Source organism: Salvia splendens, chromosome 6 (assembly GCF_004379255.2).
Source record: "Salvia splendens isolate huo1 chromosome 6, SspV2, whole genome shotgun sequence".
NCBI classification, from domain to species: Eukaryota; Viridiplantae; Streptophyta; class Magnoliopsida; order Lamiales; family Lamiaceae; genus Salvia; species Salvia splendens.
The window spans coordinates 10076380-10093067 of NC_056037.1; the positions used below are offsets into that span (position 1 = coordinate 10076380).

At 36.0% G+C, this 16688-nt stretch overlaps 1 protein-coding gene across 1 annotated transcript; it reads right to left on the reverse strand.

Moving 5' to 3' along the window:
- Positions 1-6267: 6267 nt before the first annotated feature.
- Positions 6268-12928, reverse strand: LOC121806749 (transcription initiation factor TFIID subunit 5-like). The gene is made up of 19 exons (XM_042206883.1): positions 12697-12928; positions 12256-12334; positions 11393-11471; positions 11222-11319; positions 11067-11123; positions 10824-10911; positions 10589-10698; positions 9875-9982; positions 9621-9772; positions 9170-9280; positions 9008-9077; positions 8887-8926; positions 7833-7991; positions 7671-7747; positions 7375-7491; positions 7010-7275; positions 6811-6906; positions 6651-6729; positions 6268-6577 (listed from the first exon to the last, which is right to left on the reverse strand). Exons 1-19 carry the CDS (start codon positions 12867-12869, stop codon positions 6524-6526), a joined length of 2013 nt encoding a protein of 670 aa, XP_042062817.1. The 5' UTR covers positions 12870-12928; the 3' UTR covers positions 6268-6523.
- Between the last annotated feature and the right edge of the window lie 3760 nt (positions 12929-16688).

Here is a 16688-nt window from a genome sequence, read left to right on the forward strand (position 1 = left end):
GAACAACTTCTCTGAGACTTTTGCATTAAAAATTGAGAACTCTCTCGTTTATTTGTCTTCTATTTGGGGTGGATTAGATCAGTGTAAAATGTTCGACCTACCACTAACCCTACTTTTGTGAACGTCTCATTCCAGATTATTAATACTCCTGTGTAATTAAATTAAAAAGCGAAAAAACAAAGTGAAAAATAAGGAGAAAAATAATAATACAAAAGTCATATCGTCGAAAATAATTATCCATGCAAACTCATTACTTGTCTATCTCTAACATTTTTTCTGCAAAGTATATTTTCCAAATAAATAGAAAAATAATTGGGAGAAATTTTATTCGTAGCAGTAATAATAAGGAGAGGCGTGGTCGCGTGGACGTTAAGAATTACAAATAGTTGAGTTCTGGTGTAAATATAAATAATGTTTTTAAATTTTAACCGTTTTTACAATATATATATATATAAGTATTTTTTTAATTTATATTGACTCCAACTTTGTAGTATAACAATGTTTTTTATTTATATTGACTCCAACTTTGTAGTATAACAATGTTAGGAAACATATACATACCATAATGGATCGTAGTAGCTCCAATACTGTGTTATCTTTTTTTCAAGTTAACAAAAAAAAAAATTATGTATTGTATTTGAATGGTGATGCATGCAATACTGTAAATGGAAATTTCGACAACAACACGATGCAATTCCACCACTTAATACACGACACAAACCCACTCAACCAAATAATAAGATAATTCTTAAAATGCTTACATGTCTCTCTCTCTCACGTGTATATAAGTACACATTTGTGTTTTACCGATTTGTCAAAAAGATTCGGATCCAATCCAACTCATGCTCTCAGAGCCCAGAGGCATTTGTAACATAGCATTAACATAATCAATTCATATAATGAAATTTAATATAGATTATAAGATTATAACAATATTATTGCACTACAGCTTACATGGAAACACGAAATTCTACGGATATAGGATATAGTCAAGGTCAACAAGTCAACTACTAAGGCTAAAAAAGCTTTAGAAAACGTTTTAGGGCATCCACAGTGGACTATCGTCCGCCACTGTAGTCATGCGGACGATGGCACATCCATCGTCCGCGCCCTATGCTTCGTCCGCGGACGATAGGGTTTCGACCACGCATCGTCCGCGGTATCGTCCGCCCCACTGCGGGTCACGCGGACGATGCAACGCGTTTTCCTTCTTTTTTATTTTTTTTAATTCTTCAAAATTTATTATATATACACCCCAACTTCACTCTTCTATTCACTCCACTCTTCCATTCTCACTCTTCCATACACTAAAAATGAATCCCGGTGATTACCCAAGTCCGAATAGTCTGATGTTCAGTGGTGGTGCACGGTGGCCGGGTACAGACCCTGATGAATACCGACCCTTTGACTCCTACGCGGAGTTGGCGGCGGCCGCCAACGGGAGGACGTTGTTGGACACGCACCACGCTCTCATGCAGTGCGAGGACCCGGGCAAAGCCGAATACCTCAAGTGGATGATCGATGATCTGCGCCGCAAGTTGGGAATGAATGATTAGTATGTAGGATTTAGTGAACTTGTTTTTTATTTGTAACTCTTGTAATTTTTTTAAAATTAGTAATGTAGGATTTGCCTTTAATCATAGTGTTTTTTTTATAATTTTGCATGATATATTTGAAAACATAAAAAATTAATTAACAAAATAGTAGTGAAAACTATAGGGCAGACTTTAGGGCATTCCACTGCAAGTGGAAGGGTAGGAAGATAGAATGCTGATGTGGAGTAACATAGGGCGTCCCAGTGTGGATGCTCTTATTATTATTTCCATTTTTGGTAATCATGTCCACCTATATGATTTGCAATATTATGCTCTTGCTCTTCAAGTGTATTTCGAAGTCAATTTTCGGTTTTTCCTTAAAACTCTCATCCATTAAATACATCTTATTATAATACTCCCTCTATTTGCGAATAGGAGTCTCGTTTTTCCATTTTAGTCCGTCTGTGAATAGGAGTCCCGGTTCATTTTTACTATAAATGGTAATAGGGTCTCTCATTCCGCTAACTCATTCCACTCACATTTCATTTAAAACTATATATACAAGTGAGATCCTTATTCCACTAACTTTTTTCCACCAACTCTTCTTAACAATTCTTAAAACCCGTACCGTTATGAATTGGGACTCCTAACGGCGGACGGAGGGAGTATAGTCTTATAGTAGTAGTTGTAGATTATAGACTATTATAAGAGCATCCACAATGACGGCGAGTGGACCGGCTAGCCGATCTCAGGCGCTCGCCGAACCATTGCAGCAGACGCCGAGCACACGCCGATTTCCGAGCGCCCGCCGATCGACTGGCCGCCATTGCAGGCTCCCGATCGGCGAGCGATCGGCCAGCGGATTTTTTTATTTAATTAATTTTCGAAACACTATATATACGTGATTTGCACGTCATTTTCATTTGCACCACTTGTTTTAATGAGTATTCTCTCTATCTTAATTTCTGTACAAGAGCAACAACGCGAAATGGAGCACAACAACGAGCCTACTCCAGGGACGAGCGGGTCTCAAACTCCCACGGTACCTGTGGGAGGGGGATGGGGTCCGATGGCGGGGTACTACAACATGTACCCTTGGAAGCAGATGATGCCCGGGATGGCATCCGGGGGTGGTATGCCGGGATGGCCGGCGATGCAGGGGGTACTGGGGATGCAAACCGGGATGCTGATGATGCCGGGGTGGGCACCCGGGATGCAGATGATGTCGGGGTACCCGGGGATGCAGGGGACGACGGGGGAGGACAACGTCTATCGCCCCAGTTTTGATTTTGTGACAGCTTCTTCGCACACATCGACCTCATCGGAGACGCAGTTCACTGGGTGTGATACTTTCTCCTTAGAGGAGTTGGGGATAGATCTCGGGGATGCGGACACCCCTGTTCAAACGGGGGGAGTAGGGCGGGGTCGGGCGCGCCAAAGAAGAAGAAGGGGAATGGCAAGAGGGTGGTCGGCAAGTCGTTGCAGCCGGCTGATGACGACAGCCCAGAACGGAGGAAGTGGACGGACGCGGAGAACGTCGCGTTGTCCAAGGCGTGGGTGAGTGTTTTCGATGATCCCCTCGCCTCGAACAATCAGAGGATCGTCAACTTGTGGGCTAAAATAGCAGCAGCCTACAAGCCATTTTGCCCGGAGGGGAGGCCACGCAGCGGGGAGGAGTGCCGGAAGGGGTGGGACCGAATCAGGGTTGGGGTCTCTCAATTTTCGGGCTTGTACACCAACGCCCTCCACATGCAGACTAGTGGCCAAACTGAGGACGACTGCAGGAGGATAGCGGAGAAAGCCTTCCCTGTGCCCGGGTTTTATAAGGAGTTCACCTACTGGAACTGCTATGAGGTGCTGATGGACTCCAAGAAGTTTCGGGCAGGTGTCGATGCTGGCTGGCCGAAGAAGCAGCGCCTGAACTATACCGGTGATTACAGCGGCGGCAGCAGCGGCTGTTCCCACGACCTCCCCGAGGATGTACAGGAGTTCCCGTCCCCTCCCGCGTTTGCTCGCCGCACTAGTCCGGTTGGTCAAAGGCGGGCGCAACGGGCTCGCCAGGCCTCCCAGGAGGTCCAGTCGGCATCCCCCCTGTTGGCGGGTTGACAGCCGAGCTCCTCTTCTTCGCGCGTCAACAAATGCGAGCTCAGATGTACAAGATCTTAGCTGAATGGAGGGCGGCAACTGACCCCGAGAAGAAGAGTTTTCTTCCCGCAATGCTCGTGAGTATGCGGGCCGATTTGAATCCCGCCGCGGCACAGGTGGGGGCTCAGACGCGGGCTCAGATGCCGCATATTTGGGGGTCCCGGATAGCGGCGGCGGCGACAGCGACGACGGCGAGGAGTTAGGCGGAGGCGAGGGGCTCGTGTGTGGCGGAGGAGTTTTTTTTTAGATTAATGTGATTTTGTTTTAATTAATGTATGGCTGGCCTATTGCTTGTCTAGTTATTTGTCTTGATAATGTGGCAAGAGGAGTTTTTAGTGCTGCTGATGTGGCAGGAGGAGTTTGTGGTTAGGCTATGGTTGAGCTATTTAGCTGTTGTGGAGACTGCATACACGGTACACATGTTCAATTCTGGATACTGATCACAAAATACTACTACTACAAGTACTATTAAAAATGTGATGATTGAACAAATTGAATAAGGTCTATTGTATTAGAAAATAGTATTGCGTCTGAACTAGATCAAATATCGGGGCATTTGTAACTTTCTCGATTTTGACCTTTTTTCTAATACTAATAACTTTATCCATCCACAATTTAGAATTTCACTTTTACTTAGTACGGTTTCTAAGAAATGTCTACAATTTCAGATCCAAATTCATTTGACCTGGAAAAAAATATTATTTTTATATCGGACTCTAGCCTCTAGCAAGTATTGGTAACATTTTATTACTCTATAATACATTTATATCCTCTCTAGAAATTTTGAATATACTAATAAACAAATAATTTACATATTTATTAACGACTAAAGGTCAAATATGGTCCTAAACATATGAAAATTTTATGAATTTGGTCCAGAACATTATCTTAAGAATTATTTCGCCCCCCACAAATAAAAGCGGGTCACATTTAGTCTTAATTGGACGACACTGTTTAGAATTAACAGTCAAAGACCGTTAATTTGATTTTGACCGGATTAAGAGTTTATATTCGAATTTTTTTCTTTTTTAAAAAAATTATAATTTTATTCGATATTTTTTTAAAAAAAGAACCGCTTGTCTTTATAAAGACGCTGCAACCATAGTGATAATTTTACATTCTACTCCCTCCGTCCGTCATTAGGAGTCATTTTTTAGCTTCACGAATTTTAAGAAATGTTAAGAAAAGTGAGTGAAAAAAATTTAGTGGAATATGAGTCCTACTTGTATATACGGCCTCCGTCGACAAATTGTTGTCCATGTTTGACCCGACACGGATTTTAAGAAATGTAAAGAAAAATGAGTGGAAAAAAGTTAGTGGATTGTAGGTTTCACATTTATATATTGGTTTTATAATAAAAATGTGAGTGTAATGAGTTAGTGGAAAGTGAGGACCATTTACCAAATTGAAAAAAAAAACAAAGTGGACAACCTTTTGGGGAACAGACTAAAATGGAAAATCTGGACAACATTTCACGGATGGAGGGAGTATTAGTTTTAAATGAAATGTGAATGTAGGTCCCTATTACCATTTATGGTAAAAGTGAACCGGGACTCTTATTCGCAGACGGACTAAAATGGAAAAACGGGACTCCTGTTCGCGGATGGGGGGAGTATTTCTCATTCATCTTCTTCCTCTGTTCATAGTGGAGAAGAACCCTAGTTCTTGTAAGAACCTCAAGTAACCCAAACTCGTCAACCATGGACTGTTCGATCTACAGTAGAGAGACCGGTGAGAGTGGCAGCGGATGTGACCTCCGATTCTGGTACGAATTTTGTCATTGCAGGAATCGGGCTTCACTCTGAATCGTCAACACCCATGGAAAACCAACAAGGGGGAAGCTATACTTTATTTGTGAAAGAAAATATTGCCGTTTTTTCAAGTGGTGTGAGCCAATCAACGAAGACGACGCCGTGATTTCTTCAATGTCACTGTTGGAGGCCGAATGTGAGTTTTAGTTTGATTTTGTCATCAACCAATGAGAATAATAGGGCAATAGAGAAATTACGTAGTGTCGGTTGAATTTTAGGTTTTTCGCCGATTGAATTTTAAGAACCTCACCGGTTAGAACTAGGGTTTTCCAATTGTGAAGAGAGAGCGGGGAGAAAGACAGCGATTGTTTAGGTGTGAAGAGAAGAGGAGGGGAGAGGCAGCGATTCATTTCTTTTTTTTGTGAAAATCATTTTTAGGTTTTAAATTATTCTTGGAAAAATCATTTTAAGTTTTAAGTAGACAGTGCCGTCCAATTCTTGGAAAAGTCATTTGCAAAAATCATTTAAGTGTTAATTAGACATTAATAAAGCATAATTATTAACTTAATACGGTTAAAATCAAATTAACAGTTATTGACTATTAATTTGAAACAGTGCCATCCAATTCGGACTAAATATGACCCATTTTTATTTGTGAGGGATAGAATAATTCAGAATAATTCAAAAGATAGTGGTCTTGATCAAATTTGTAAAATCTTCATTTATTTAGGACTAAAAATGGCCTTTAGTCTTTATTAAACCACCTTAAGTAGCTGATAATATTAACTAAAAATATACTATACTCCATAAGCTAAGCCAACAAAATGCAGAACGCCTAATTCAAAAAATCATGCACATAAATGGAGTATTTAAAAAGGTTGGCTACAATACAAAGCACTACCAAATTATTGACTCAGGCTACAAAAATACAGCTACAAGTCATAAAAAGCAGCACTAAGAATACAATCAGTACACAACAGAAAACTAGTTCTACAACACAAATAAAATAACGAAGTTATCGAAACTGATACTCAAATAAAGCAACATGAAGAGAGTGTACAAGTTGAAGATTTTCCAAACCACATAATTGATCTACGACTGCTTTGAGAGAGCGCCAGCAGCAAATAAAAGGTTTCTTCTGGAGAACTGTTAAAGCAATCAAGAGTAGATCCGGTTAGATAAAGCAAAGGGTTAAAGGTGAAGTGATGGATGATTTTACCTGCAGAGCATAAACGGGAGTAGATTTGGTGGGCAAAGTTTTCAGAGATCTCAGTCTGCTAATGTTTCCATTCTTGCCACTGATGATGAAGACCCAATTATACATAAAACAATAATGATGAAAATTATAGTATAACTATATATCTTATAGTTAAACTTACTTCTCATCTGATTTTGGCACTCTTGAGCTTGCAGCTACATCCCATATTTTCACAGTGCAATCAGCAGAACCAGAAGCTAGAAGCGAACCTTCACAGCTGAAATGAAGGTATTTAGCGGTAAAAAGACTGAGAAGTCATCTTCTACTTGATACAAGACCATAAAATTTAAAGTAGAAGATGCTAGAGAAGCACACTGTACCTGAAAGCCAGTGACCAAATGCAAGAGCCATGGCCGACTAATGGGACAACGCAGCGACCAGATGCAAGATCCCACATCATTATCGCACCATCTTCGTCACCCGATGCCATATAGCGACCATCAGGTGACATTGCCAAACTTAAGATCATACTTCTGTGACCAATGAATATTCTAACACATTCACCACTCTGGACATCCCATAGGCGCACTGTTTTATCACTAGATCCGGTGGCAAGATAGTTGCAATTTGCATGCCATTGCACGCACTGAAAGATAGAAACCAAAGAAGGCAATATAACTTCTCCAATACTCTGAAGATTGTACTAGTAGAACAAACATGCTTAGCCACCAAGTGAACTACTTACATCTACATCAGATAAATGACCTGCCATAATCCTTAGAGGATGTACTCTGTCCATTGACCAGATCCTTGCTGTGCGATCATGCGAAGCACTAGCAAAATAGTGGCCAAGTGGACTAAACTGCAAGAAATTATCACAGATACATTAGTTCAGGCATGAATATATCAAAATTTATACAGGTCTTCTCCTCTGTTTATCCAATAAAGTGAACGGGAGAGGAATAGCAATATACTGCAATACTATATGAATAGGAGAAGAGACAGTTCATAACATTTGGAGCATTAAGCTTTTACTCCTACCTGTACATCCCATACAGGGTAATTATGACCCTTGTAGCAGACAAGATTTGCATTCAATTTTGAACTCCATAGTCGAACTGCAATTCGATGACATTGCTTGCTTAAGGGAAATGAGTAGAGAAGCAGAGGAAAGAATTATAGTGAACTACTACTATAACTTACTTGTAGAATCTGATGAAGAAGACAGAATGAAATCCCCAAACGGACTAAAAGTGGCAGAATGCACAGGTCCAGCGTGACCTCGAAATAATGTGTAATTTCTTCCCCCAGCTCTTGAGCTTGGCTCATTGGTAGCCAAATCATTTTCACCCTGCAAATGAGCTGACATTCTAGAGTCAATATCGACATACACTGATAAATGTACATACATCATGTTTTGACATCAAAAAGGGGAAGACTCCTACATAAAAACCATAGGGTAAAAAATGGCATGAAAATCACCAACATAACTTCAGAGATAATATAAAAAATCTCACCAAAAGTGTCCCTAGAATCTCAAGATTATCTCTATCTATATGCATGACCAAAATCACAAAAAAAATTCAAAGGGGGATGAGATCAACATTAAGCAACTCAAAGCAAGAAATATGACAAGGGTAAAGACTCGCTAATCACCATACTATAGCTTGTAAGCATGAACAAATATCCACCTACACTGAAGCCTTTTTCACTTACGGTAAATTCATCACTCAGATATTAAAAGTAGAACATAAAGAACATAAAATTTATTTTAATGGGATAATTATATTTTTACATCCCAAGTTTGCCAAATTTAAAAAACTATATATAACACACCCCAAGTTTGCCAAATTTAAAAAACTATATATAACATACTCCCGACTTTTACATATTAGTACTCAGTAAATGTATTCCTTATTCAAATCTACAGTCCTAGACAGGGTCAACTTTTTCGGTACCAGATAGTTGTGTTGGCAGTCTGACATCCACATGGAATTTGAGCAAAATATAAAATAGTGAGGCAGATCTATCATACTATCATATTATAAAAATTCAACACAAATTTCAGACTGTCACATGGGGTATACGGTACTGGAAAAGTGGAACCGGTCTAGATTTGGAAAACAGAATACATGTAATGGGTAGTTATATGTCAAAATCATGCATGGTCTATTCTGAAAATTGGGAATACTTTGGGTTGGAAAGTGTAATTGGCCTTTTATTAAAAAAAGTGGAGAGAACTAATAAATCAACTTACAGGTTACATTCTGTTTCCCAAGCTTTGCCATGTCCCAAACCTGTCCATTGAACTTTAATTAGCACATCAATGAGAAAAGACAACTGATTATGATAATAAAGTGCATAGAACAATAAGCAACCTTCAGTGATGAGTCTGAAAATCCACCAGCTACCAATGACCCATCATGAGATATTGAAGCACAATTCAAGCTACAGAAATTAACGGTTTTAGTTATCACTATAATATCAATACTCGTAGACTGCAAATAGAATTAATATTTATTTATTTACGAAAAGCATACCTGTCATGAGTGTTGATGAAAGTATATAAGCTAACAGAAGGCAATGCCATGCTACTCAGCTGCACACGGTTTCTCAAATCTTCAAGGATGGACTGTTCCACCTCTACTGGTCTAAATATACAGAAAATTAATAATTAGTCAAAATTCTCTTCCCAAATTAGCTAGAAAAATTCACTTAAGATGAACCAAGGAATTCCAGATGTATACTATTGGCAACTTGGTATTAAATGAACAAATTGAGGTAAGGAATACCAATTGTCTAAATTAAAAGGCTCCCTATAATGATTAAGCTACTATCTAGTATCTACCATGAAACAGGAAAGGCATTATTATTATTATTATTATTATTATTATTATTATTATTATTATTATTATTATTATTATCATCATCATTATCATTATCATAGGAATAGGAATAAAGCACGACCCGACAAGGTTAATATAGATATACATTACTGGCAATGCTAGCTCAGGTTTTACACGTGGTGCTCCAGACGCAGCAACACTATCTGAACGATGAGCTTTTGCTGTGGCACCAACAACAACCTTATCCTTTTTCAACTTTTTGGGTGTAGTGCCTTGCTTGCCACCATCAGACCTTTTCTGGATATAAATTGTAGAAAACATTTATCAGCTAGATGAAAAAGGAGAAGGTTGCTTCTGCCAGTAATACAGTTTGAGAGAACCTCTATACAAGCAAACAACCTTATTTTCTTCTTGTTCACCTTCTCTTACTTCTCCATCTGCTTTGTCGGAATCCATATTTGGTGCCCCCATCTTTTCCAACCTTTCTTCCAAAGAATCTTCAAGCAACTGTTATATTTATACAGTATAAGAATGCCAGGATAAGATACTCTTCCAGCTAAAGTATGCTCTTTACAATAAGCAATAAGGGGGAAGGAACTGTAACAAAGATACTGAAAAAATACAGATGACAAAAAACAAACATAATGTCTTAATACCAGCTCAAGCATTTTTTATTAGATTATCTACCAGTTGTTTGAATCCATCAAGTATCAACCACGTGCCTTTGTAAACATCCAGCATATAGAGAAAGGAAAAGTTCTCATTTCTACACTACCAACACAATAGAGCAACAACTTGAAATATTGATAAGTAAGATCCAGCATGATCATTGATCATCAATGAATTCTAGAACCAAAACCAATTAGAGATTTATCCGTTCTTAAAGAAGTAAATAGTTGAGGACATAACATAGCCATCTGTTATCACCACTTCATAATAAGTCCAAATGAATACTGCAGTGAGTTAAATCTCTCCTCCATGGTATTCCAAATAGTGCAAATATGAAGATCTATTAGCATTAACTTTGTAAATAATACGCATGTGATGCTAAAATTAAGGGGACAAAGTGCAAAATGACTAAAAAAAGAAGCCCTATGGCTACTGCTGACTCACCCCCCAGTGAATTTCTTTCTGGTTAATTAAATTAGCAGCATCCTGTTCACTTCCAAAAAACGTGACGTATTCAGCATCATCAGCAATGGAGTTCGGTTGTCCAGGAGAAACTGCAAACCAGATTAACAGTTAGTATCTTTATTCACCATGAAAAAAAGTGCACCAAAGGGGAGGTCAAAGCAGATAAAAAGCACCAATAAAATAATAAAGAACCAGGAAGAAGAGGGAACTGCACCTTGAAAGTTGATGTGTTCATTGACAATTCCAAGCATTGTAATTGATTGAGATTTGTGCAAGTATTGTAGAAGTAGATCATAGGAATACTGAAATGAAAAATTAAAAAACTAAGCATGGACCAGACCCTCTTGTTATGTAATTATACATAACTCATGTTTAGAGCATCAGTGAGTTTCTACTCTCGTATGTAATACATGTAACACAAAAAGGAATTTGCAAGAGAGAGAGGCAGAGAGATTACTTGACAGATCTTGATGCCAACTTTGCTCTGTCTTAGAGAATGTGCAAATTCCATTTCCTACATAAAAGTAAGTGGAGATTTTAGGATGGTTTGCACTTGCGCTTGAATGCATCAACTTACAGAATTTGAGATATCATTCTAGGAAAGTGATGGACCTCCAGATGTGAGGGAGAAAGAACACCTTCTAACTTTTGAAGGTCGCGTGTATGCATGACTTCATGGTCTCCTCGAAAGCTATTAAAAAAAGATCGGGCTGGAAAAGCAAGCGATGATTTCAAGCAGTTGCATTCGTGATGTGTTTTGGAATTTCAAAATATTTAATTCACCTTCTTGGATATGACCCTTTGCAACAAGATCCATGAATGCGTGGATAAATACTGGATACAAGACTCTAACCAACTCATGCTGCATGGAAATGGGAAGCATTGTTACAGAGTAAAGTCAAATTAGTCTATCTACTAAAGGGTCCAAAATAACAATGCTGCAACCCTTTGGTTACTGGAACGAATTAAAAATTGCTGTTAAACAACGGCTTTGTCCCAACATAAGTTTTAATTGGAAATGTAATCCCATAATAGCAAAATAGGGGGTGGCAACCTGCACTAATCTTCGGAAGGGCAGATGATACAATTTCAAAATGAAAAAAAACAAACTTCAAACTGGAATATGGAAATAATCTTCAAACTGGAATGTATACTTCATGGCCTTCCTGATTGGATCAGGGGCATTCCCAACTCTTCAACCCTGTTGTAAGGAGTATTTAAAACAAGCACCTTTACTCCTAAGTTATGATACCTTCCTTCCCATCTTCACTCTCTCTTCAATTTCATGCAAATCATTGCTTTTTATTTTGTTGTACCATATTACTGAAGGAATACCAACCATAACTCTCAAAGAGATACTGAGTTATAGTCGCACAAAATAAAACTGATAATGGGAAGCCTATTTGTTAAACATAGGAAGATAAATTAAAACAATAAGAGTGCCAATAGAAGCACAGATTGCTATATTAGACTTAGAGCCTCCAATAAATGTCAAATAGACCTACCGCAAATAAAGGTGCATTAACAGTTGAATAAAAACAACAACACTGCGTACAAGCCAGCAGAAGGAATTCTCTTTTACACGATTAACAAATTAGTATAGTGCAGAAAGCAATAAGAACCACGAGAAGATACACATTAATCACCTGGTACTGATCCAGAGAACTATAAGCCCAAGACCGTAGCTTGCTATAACCTTCCTGGTACTGCGCGGGCCCATCGACTCTGAAAATCATGATATACATAAAACCGTCAAATGCCAAACACCGATCAATGAGGATTGACACTCTTCTGCAATTTTACTTTCACGAATTTAACAGAAACATCACAGTTTACAGCCTGTTGATATCGATACAAATAAAAGGGGATAATATAATCAGGATAGCTAATAGCAGTCGATTTTGCAGCTCAGTGAACGTGTGAAACTGTCGTACAACTCGGGCTGAAGAGCAACTAAACACGCACACACACAGACACACACTTGAATTCTGTCTTCTACCAAACAAATAGTTATATTCACAAAATATAACTAAAATTCAGCGTAAATTGAAGAATGCCGGAAAATATGGGTAAATTTTGGTTCATACTCAGAGAGAGAGAGAATTTGTTTGGCAATATCAGGATCAATCTGTGCAGTGGAGGAGGCGTTGCTGCCTTTACTGTTTTGCTGCTTCTCTTGCTGAAGAGCGAGGCCCGCTTGCTTGAAACCCCTCTTGTCCAAGTACGCGAGTACCACTTTATCGATCTCTTCTTGATCCATTGTCTCTCTATGTTTTCTGGGTTGAGAACAGAACCCTAAACCCCCAAAATTTAAGTGGATTGTAATCAAACTAGTTAACTTCCTCTGTCGTGATGAAATTGCTTTATATACTTTTCTAAAGAACACGTACAAATTAATTACATAACATAAAATACTAGTAAATTATTTTATGTGGAGGGTAATTACAATACAAAAAAAAAATCATAGAAATGTATAGCAACAGTTTAAGTATAGAAGAACAAAATATTACTATATCAAAAGTTGATTTGGTAATTAAGTTATTTATAATAAATTAGCTAATCAAATTATATATTCACCTTTTGTATTCATTGCTGATTAAAAAGCTATTTAATAATTGACTTCTTAACAAAATAAACATCAATCAATAACATAATTATGATGAGTTACCCAATCCATAATATTTTTCACATTCAATTACGTGTAATAAGAATATAAATACATTCCAGGTTATTAATAGTATTAATTTTAATTCGTATATAGTATTTAACTTTCATCTTGTGATGTGATATAAGTTGCCATAGCTTAATATTATCAAATATCAGTATAAGTTTAATTTTAATAAATATATTCAAAATTTCTAACTATCATAGGCTTATTCACTTTTAACTAGATTTGTATAATATAAAATATAATGAATACATTTTAAAAATAAAAATTACAATTGTAGCCAATTATTACGAACGTAATGAATGCGTAGTCGAATGCGAATTCATAGTTTATACTTTATATATGTATAATTAAATATATATTTTTTATTTCTTTTTTTTTATTCACTCGGTTTCATTATTTCACTTTTTTTGTTTTTTCCCTTATATATTGTGAATGTTACGATACCCACGGTCCTGTCAGGTTGAGATTTTTTTATATTGAGATGCATTTTCAGCAACTCATCCATAACATTTTCGAAATGTCAATTGCAGGTAGATTATATCAACTCGGGGTATTATCGTCAATAGCATGCACATCAAATGTCAACAACTTATAGTTGACATTATATGTGTATAGTTGACATGAATTGTATGCGTAGTTGACATTATATGTGTGTAGCTGACATAAATTGTATATATAGTTGACATGAATTGTACATATAGTTGACATTATATGTGTGTAGTTGACATGAATTGTATATGTAGTTGACATTATATGTGTGTATGTAGATGACAAAAAAAATTTAAAAAATATAAAAATAAAATTTTAAAAAATATTCATTGAATAAAATGTACCATTAAATTACCATTCTGCATTTCATAATTAATTAATCTATATATATTTTCCATGTGGCAAATTCTGGATCACTCATTTAATAAAAATGAGAGACTGATAATGCATCTCAATTAGGCTTAAAAATCTCAATTGACATATACCCACAGTGTGAAAGGTTTTGTCTACCACTTTATAGATAATATTCTCTTCATCCCAATTGCATATGAAAGTATTTCATACAAAACCAAAGCATTTAATTTTCAATATTTTTTTAACTCTACTAATTTATCACTTATTTACTAGTACTACTATTCAGTCAGTTACGCATTTCCACCCAATTTAACTTAAACATGAGTACATTCCCACTCAATTTAACTTAAACATGAGTACATTCTTTAATCTTTATGTCTGAAAGAAACACATCAATTAAGGTGGGATGGCCGGACGGTGAAATATTTTTTTACATGAGTTCTTTTTATATAAATGTGTAATATTTGATCCAGTTAATGGTGTTAGACTCTGACGTCCAAAATTTCAAATCAGATCCTGAATTCTACTATTTTAAGGACAACTGTTCTAGGGATCACAATTTTTTGTTGATTTTCAATTTCATGTTACAAAATTTTCAAAATTTGCAATTACAACATAGACTATATTTTCAATAAAACAAATATGACATAGTTAGTAAATCGACATTGTTTCAGCTCCTTCATAACAGAAATAGAAAAAGTGCCCCAACCAGCAAACATCAAATTTACACAATAAAATACTTTTCAGTAATATAACAATCATGATGGCACAAAATCTTGACCCATTCGATTATAATAGTCTTTATAGATATAGATCACTACCTTCTGCATCAACATGGATAAATTCAAGTCAAAATGTGAAGAAATGAACAAGGAAATGTGAAAGTAAAAAAATTAAACATAAGAAGAAGTAAGAACAAGACTAATTTCCTGGCTGTTTAATGGATATGCTGGCGCTGTTCCACCACCATCTTAGGTTTCTCTGTTGATTCCCCTCACATAATTATCAAACATTTTCTTTGTCTCCCATCTGCTTCAAAGGGGATTAGATCCGTGAAGCAAAATAGCTTACATATGCAGATAGATCTAAACATGAAAATTTCCAGGTTAGGAATCAATATGGAGCACTTCTTTAGCAGCCTTGTCTTCTTTTTTTCGTGATCTTCTTTCTCTTCCGATCAGATTGAGGTTCTTTTGCTTTTAGATTATTGGAGACAGTGGCGGATCCAGGACCCGAAAATGGTGGGGGCGGAACTTATATTTAAATATTTAATTTAATATTATTTTTAATAATAAAATAAATAAATATTATATTAATATTTAAGTAGCACTAGCTTCATTAATAAAATATAAACATGCTTCAGCTTGCAAATATGTATTATTCATTTTAAAATAAAAAATTATATAAATATAAAAATGCTTTAGCTTGCAAATATGTATTATTCATTTTAAAATATAAAATTATTGTAAATATATGTACATTTAAAATCACTGTAAATATTATATACAAAAGTGATATAAGTAGAGCACTAAATATTTATATTTCAAAAATATTTAAAATGTTTATTTTGTTACATAGAGAATAATTAAGATGCATGGATCAAATTATAAGTACTTTAGGATAAAAAAGACTTTAACACAAGATTAAAAATTGTTTTCCTAAAAAACGTTAAAGTAGTATGAACATAAATAATAATGAATCTGCGATCTTATCTGCTTCTCTTCCCCTTCACCAAATTGATGTAGAGAGAAAAAGTAATTAAAGTATTGTTAGTGGAGAATGGGTCCCACTGCATTAGAGAAGAAAATAATAATTAGAAAGTGCATATTCTTATGTGACAGACTAAAAATGAAATAACGCACATTCTTGTGAGAAGGATGGAGTGGTAATATTCAATTTTATGTGTAATATTTTTACAATTTTTAAATCCCAAATCTTAAATTCACACAATCATAAATGCAAAACACAACCCAAATCCCTAACTATCTCATTTCAAAATCAATATATTAAATTATAGTATAAATTTACAAATTTGAATTAACTATCGTAATTTTTAAATGTGCAAATTTAAATTGAATACATAAATATAGTATTGAGCCTCGTCTAGATAATTTTAAAAAACTAGATTCAACTAGAAATTAGAAAATATTTAATTTAATTTTACCGTTTCTGATAATCTGATCTATTGATCATCTAGATCATTTTAAAAAGAGCATATATATAGCACATATTTAATTAGATTTTAACTTATATTTTCAAATGAAATAAGTGAGTACAATTTAGTATATTAGAAGTAAGTAAATTGGTAGTAAATGTTAAACTCTATAAAGGGGAGAGTGATAGCTGGTAAATATAGGTGCCTATTTTCTTATAGTGATGTATTTTGTGTGGATTGGGACGAGTGATCACGGAGTCCATTTTGTTCTTAGTTTTCTAACTGAGCTTCCTCTTCAAAGATTGTTGTGACACAAATTGATGCTAAACTTACAAATTTATTTATCAGCTTTTATTAATAAAACATTGTCCAATTATTTGAATAAGACAAAAATAAAAACAAAAACAACA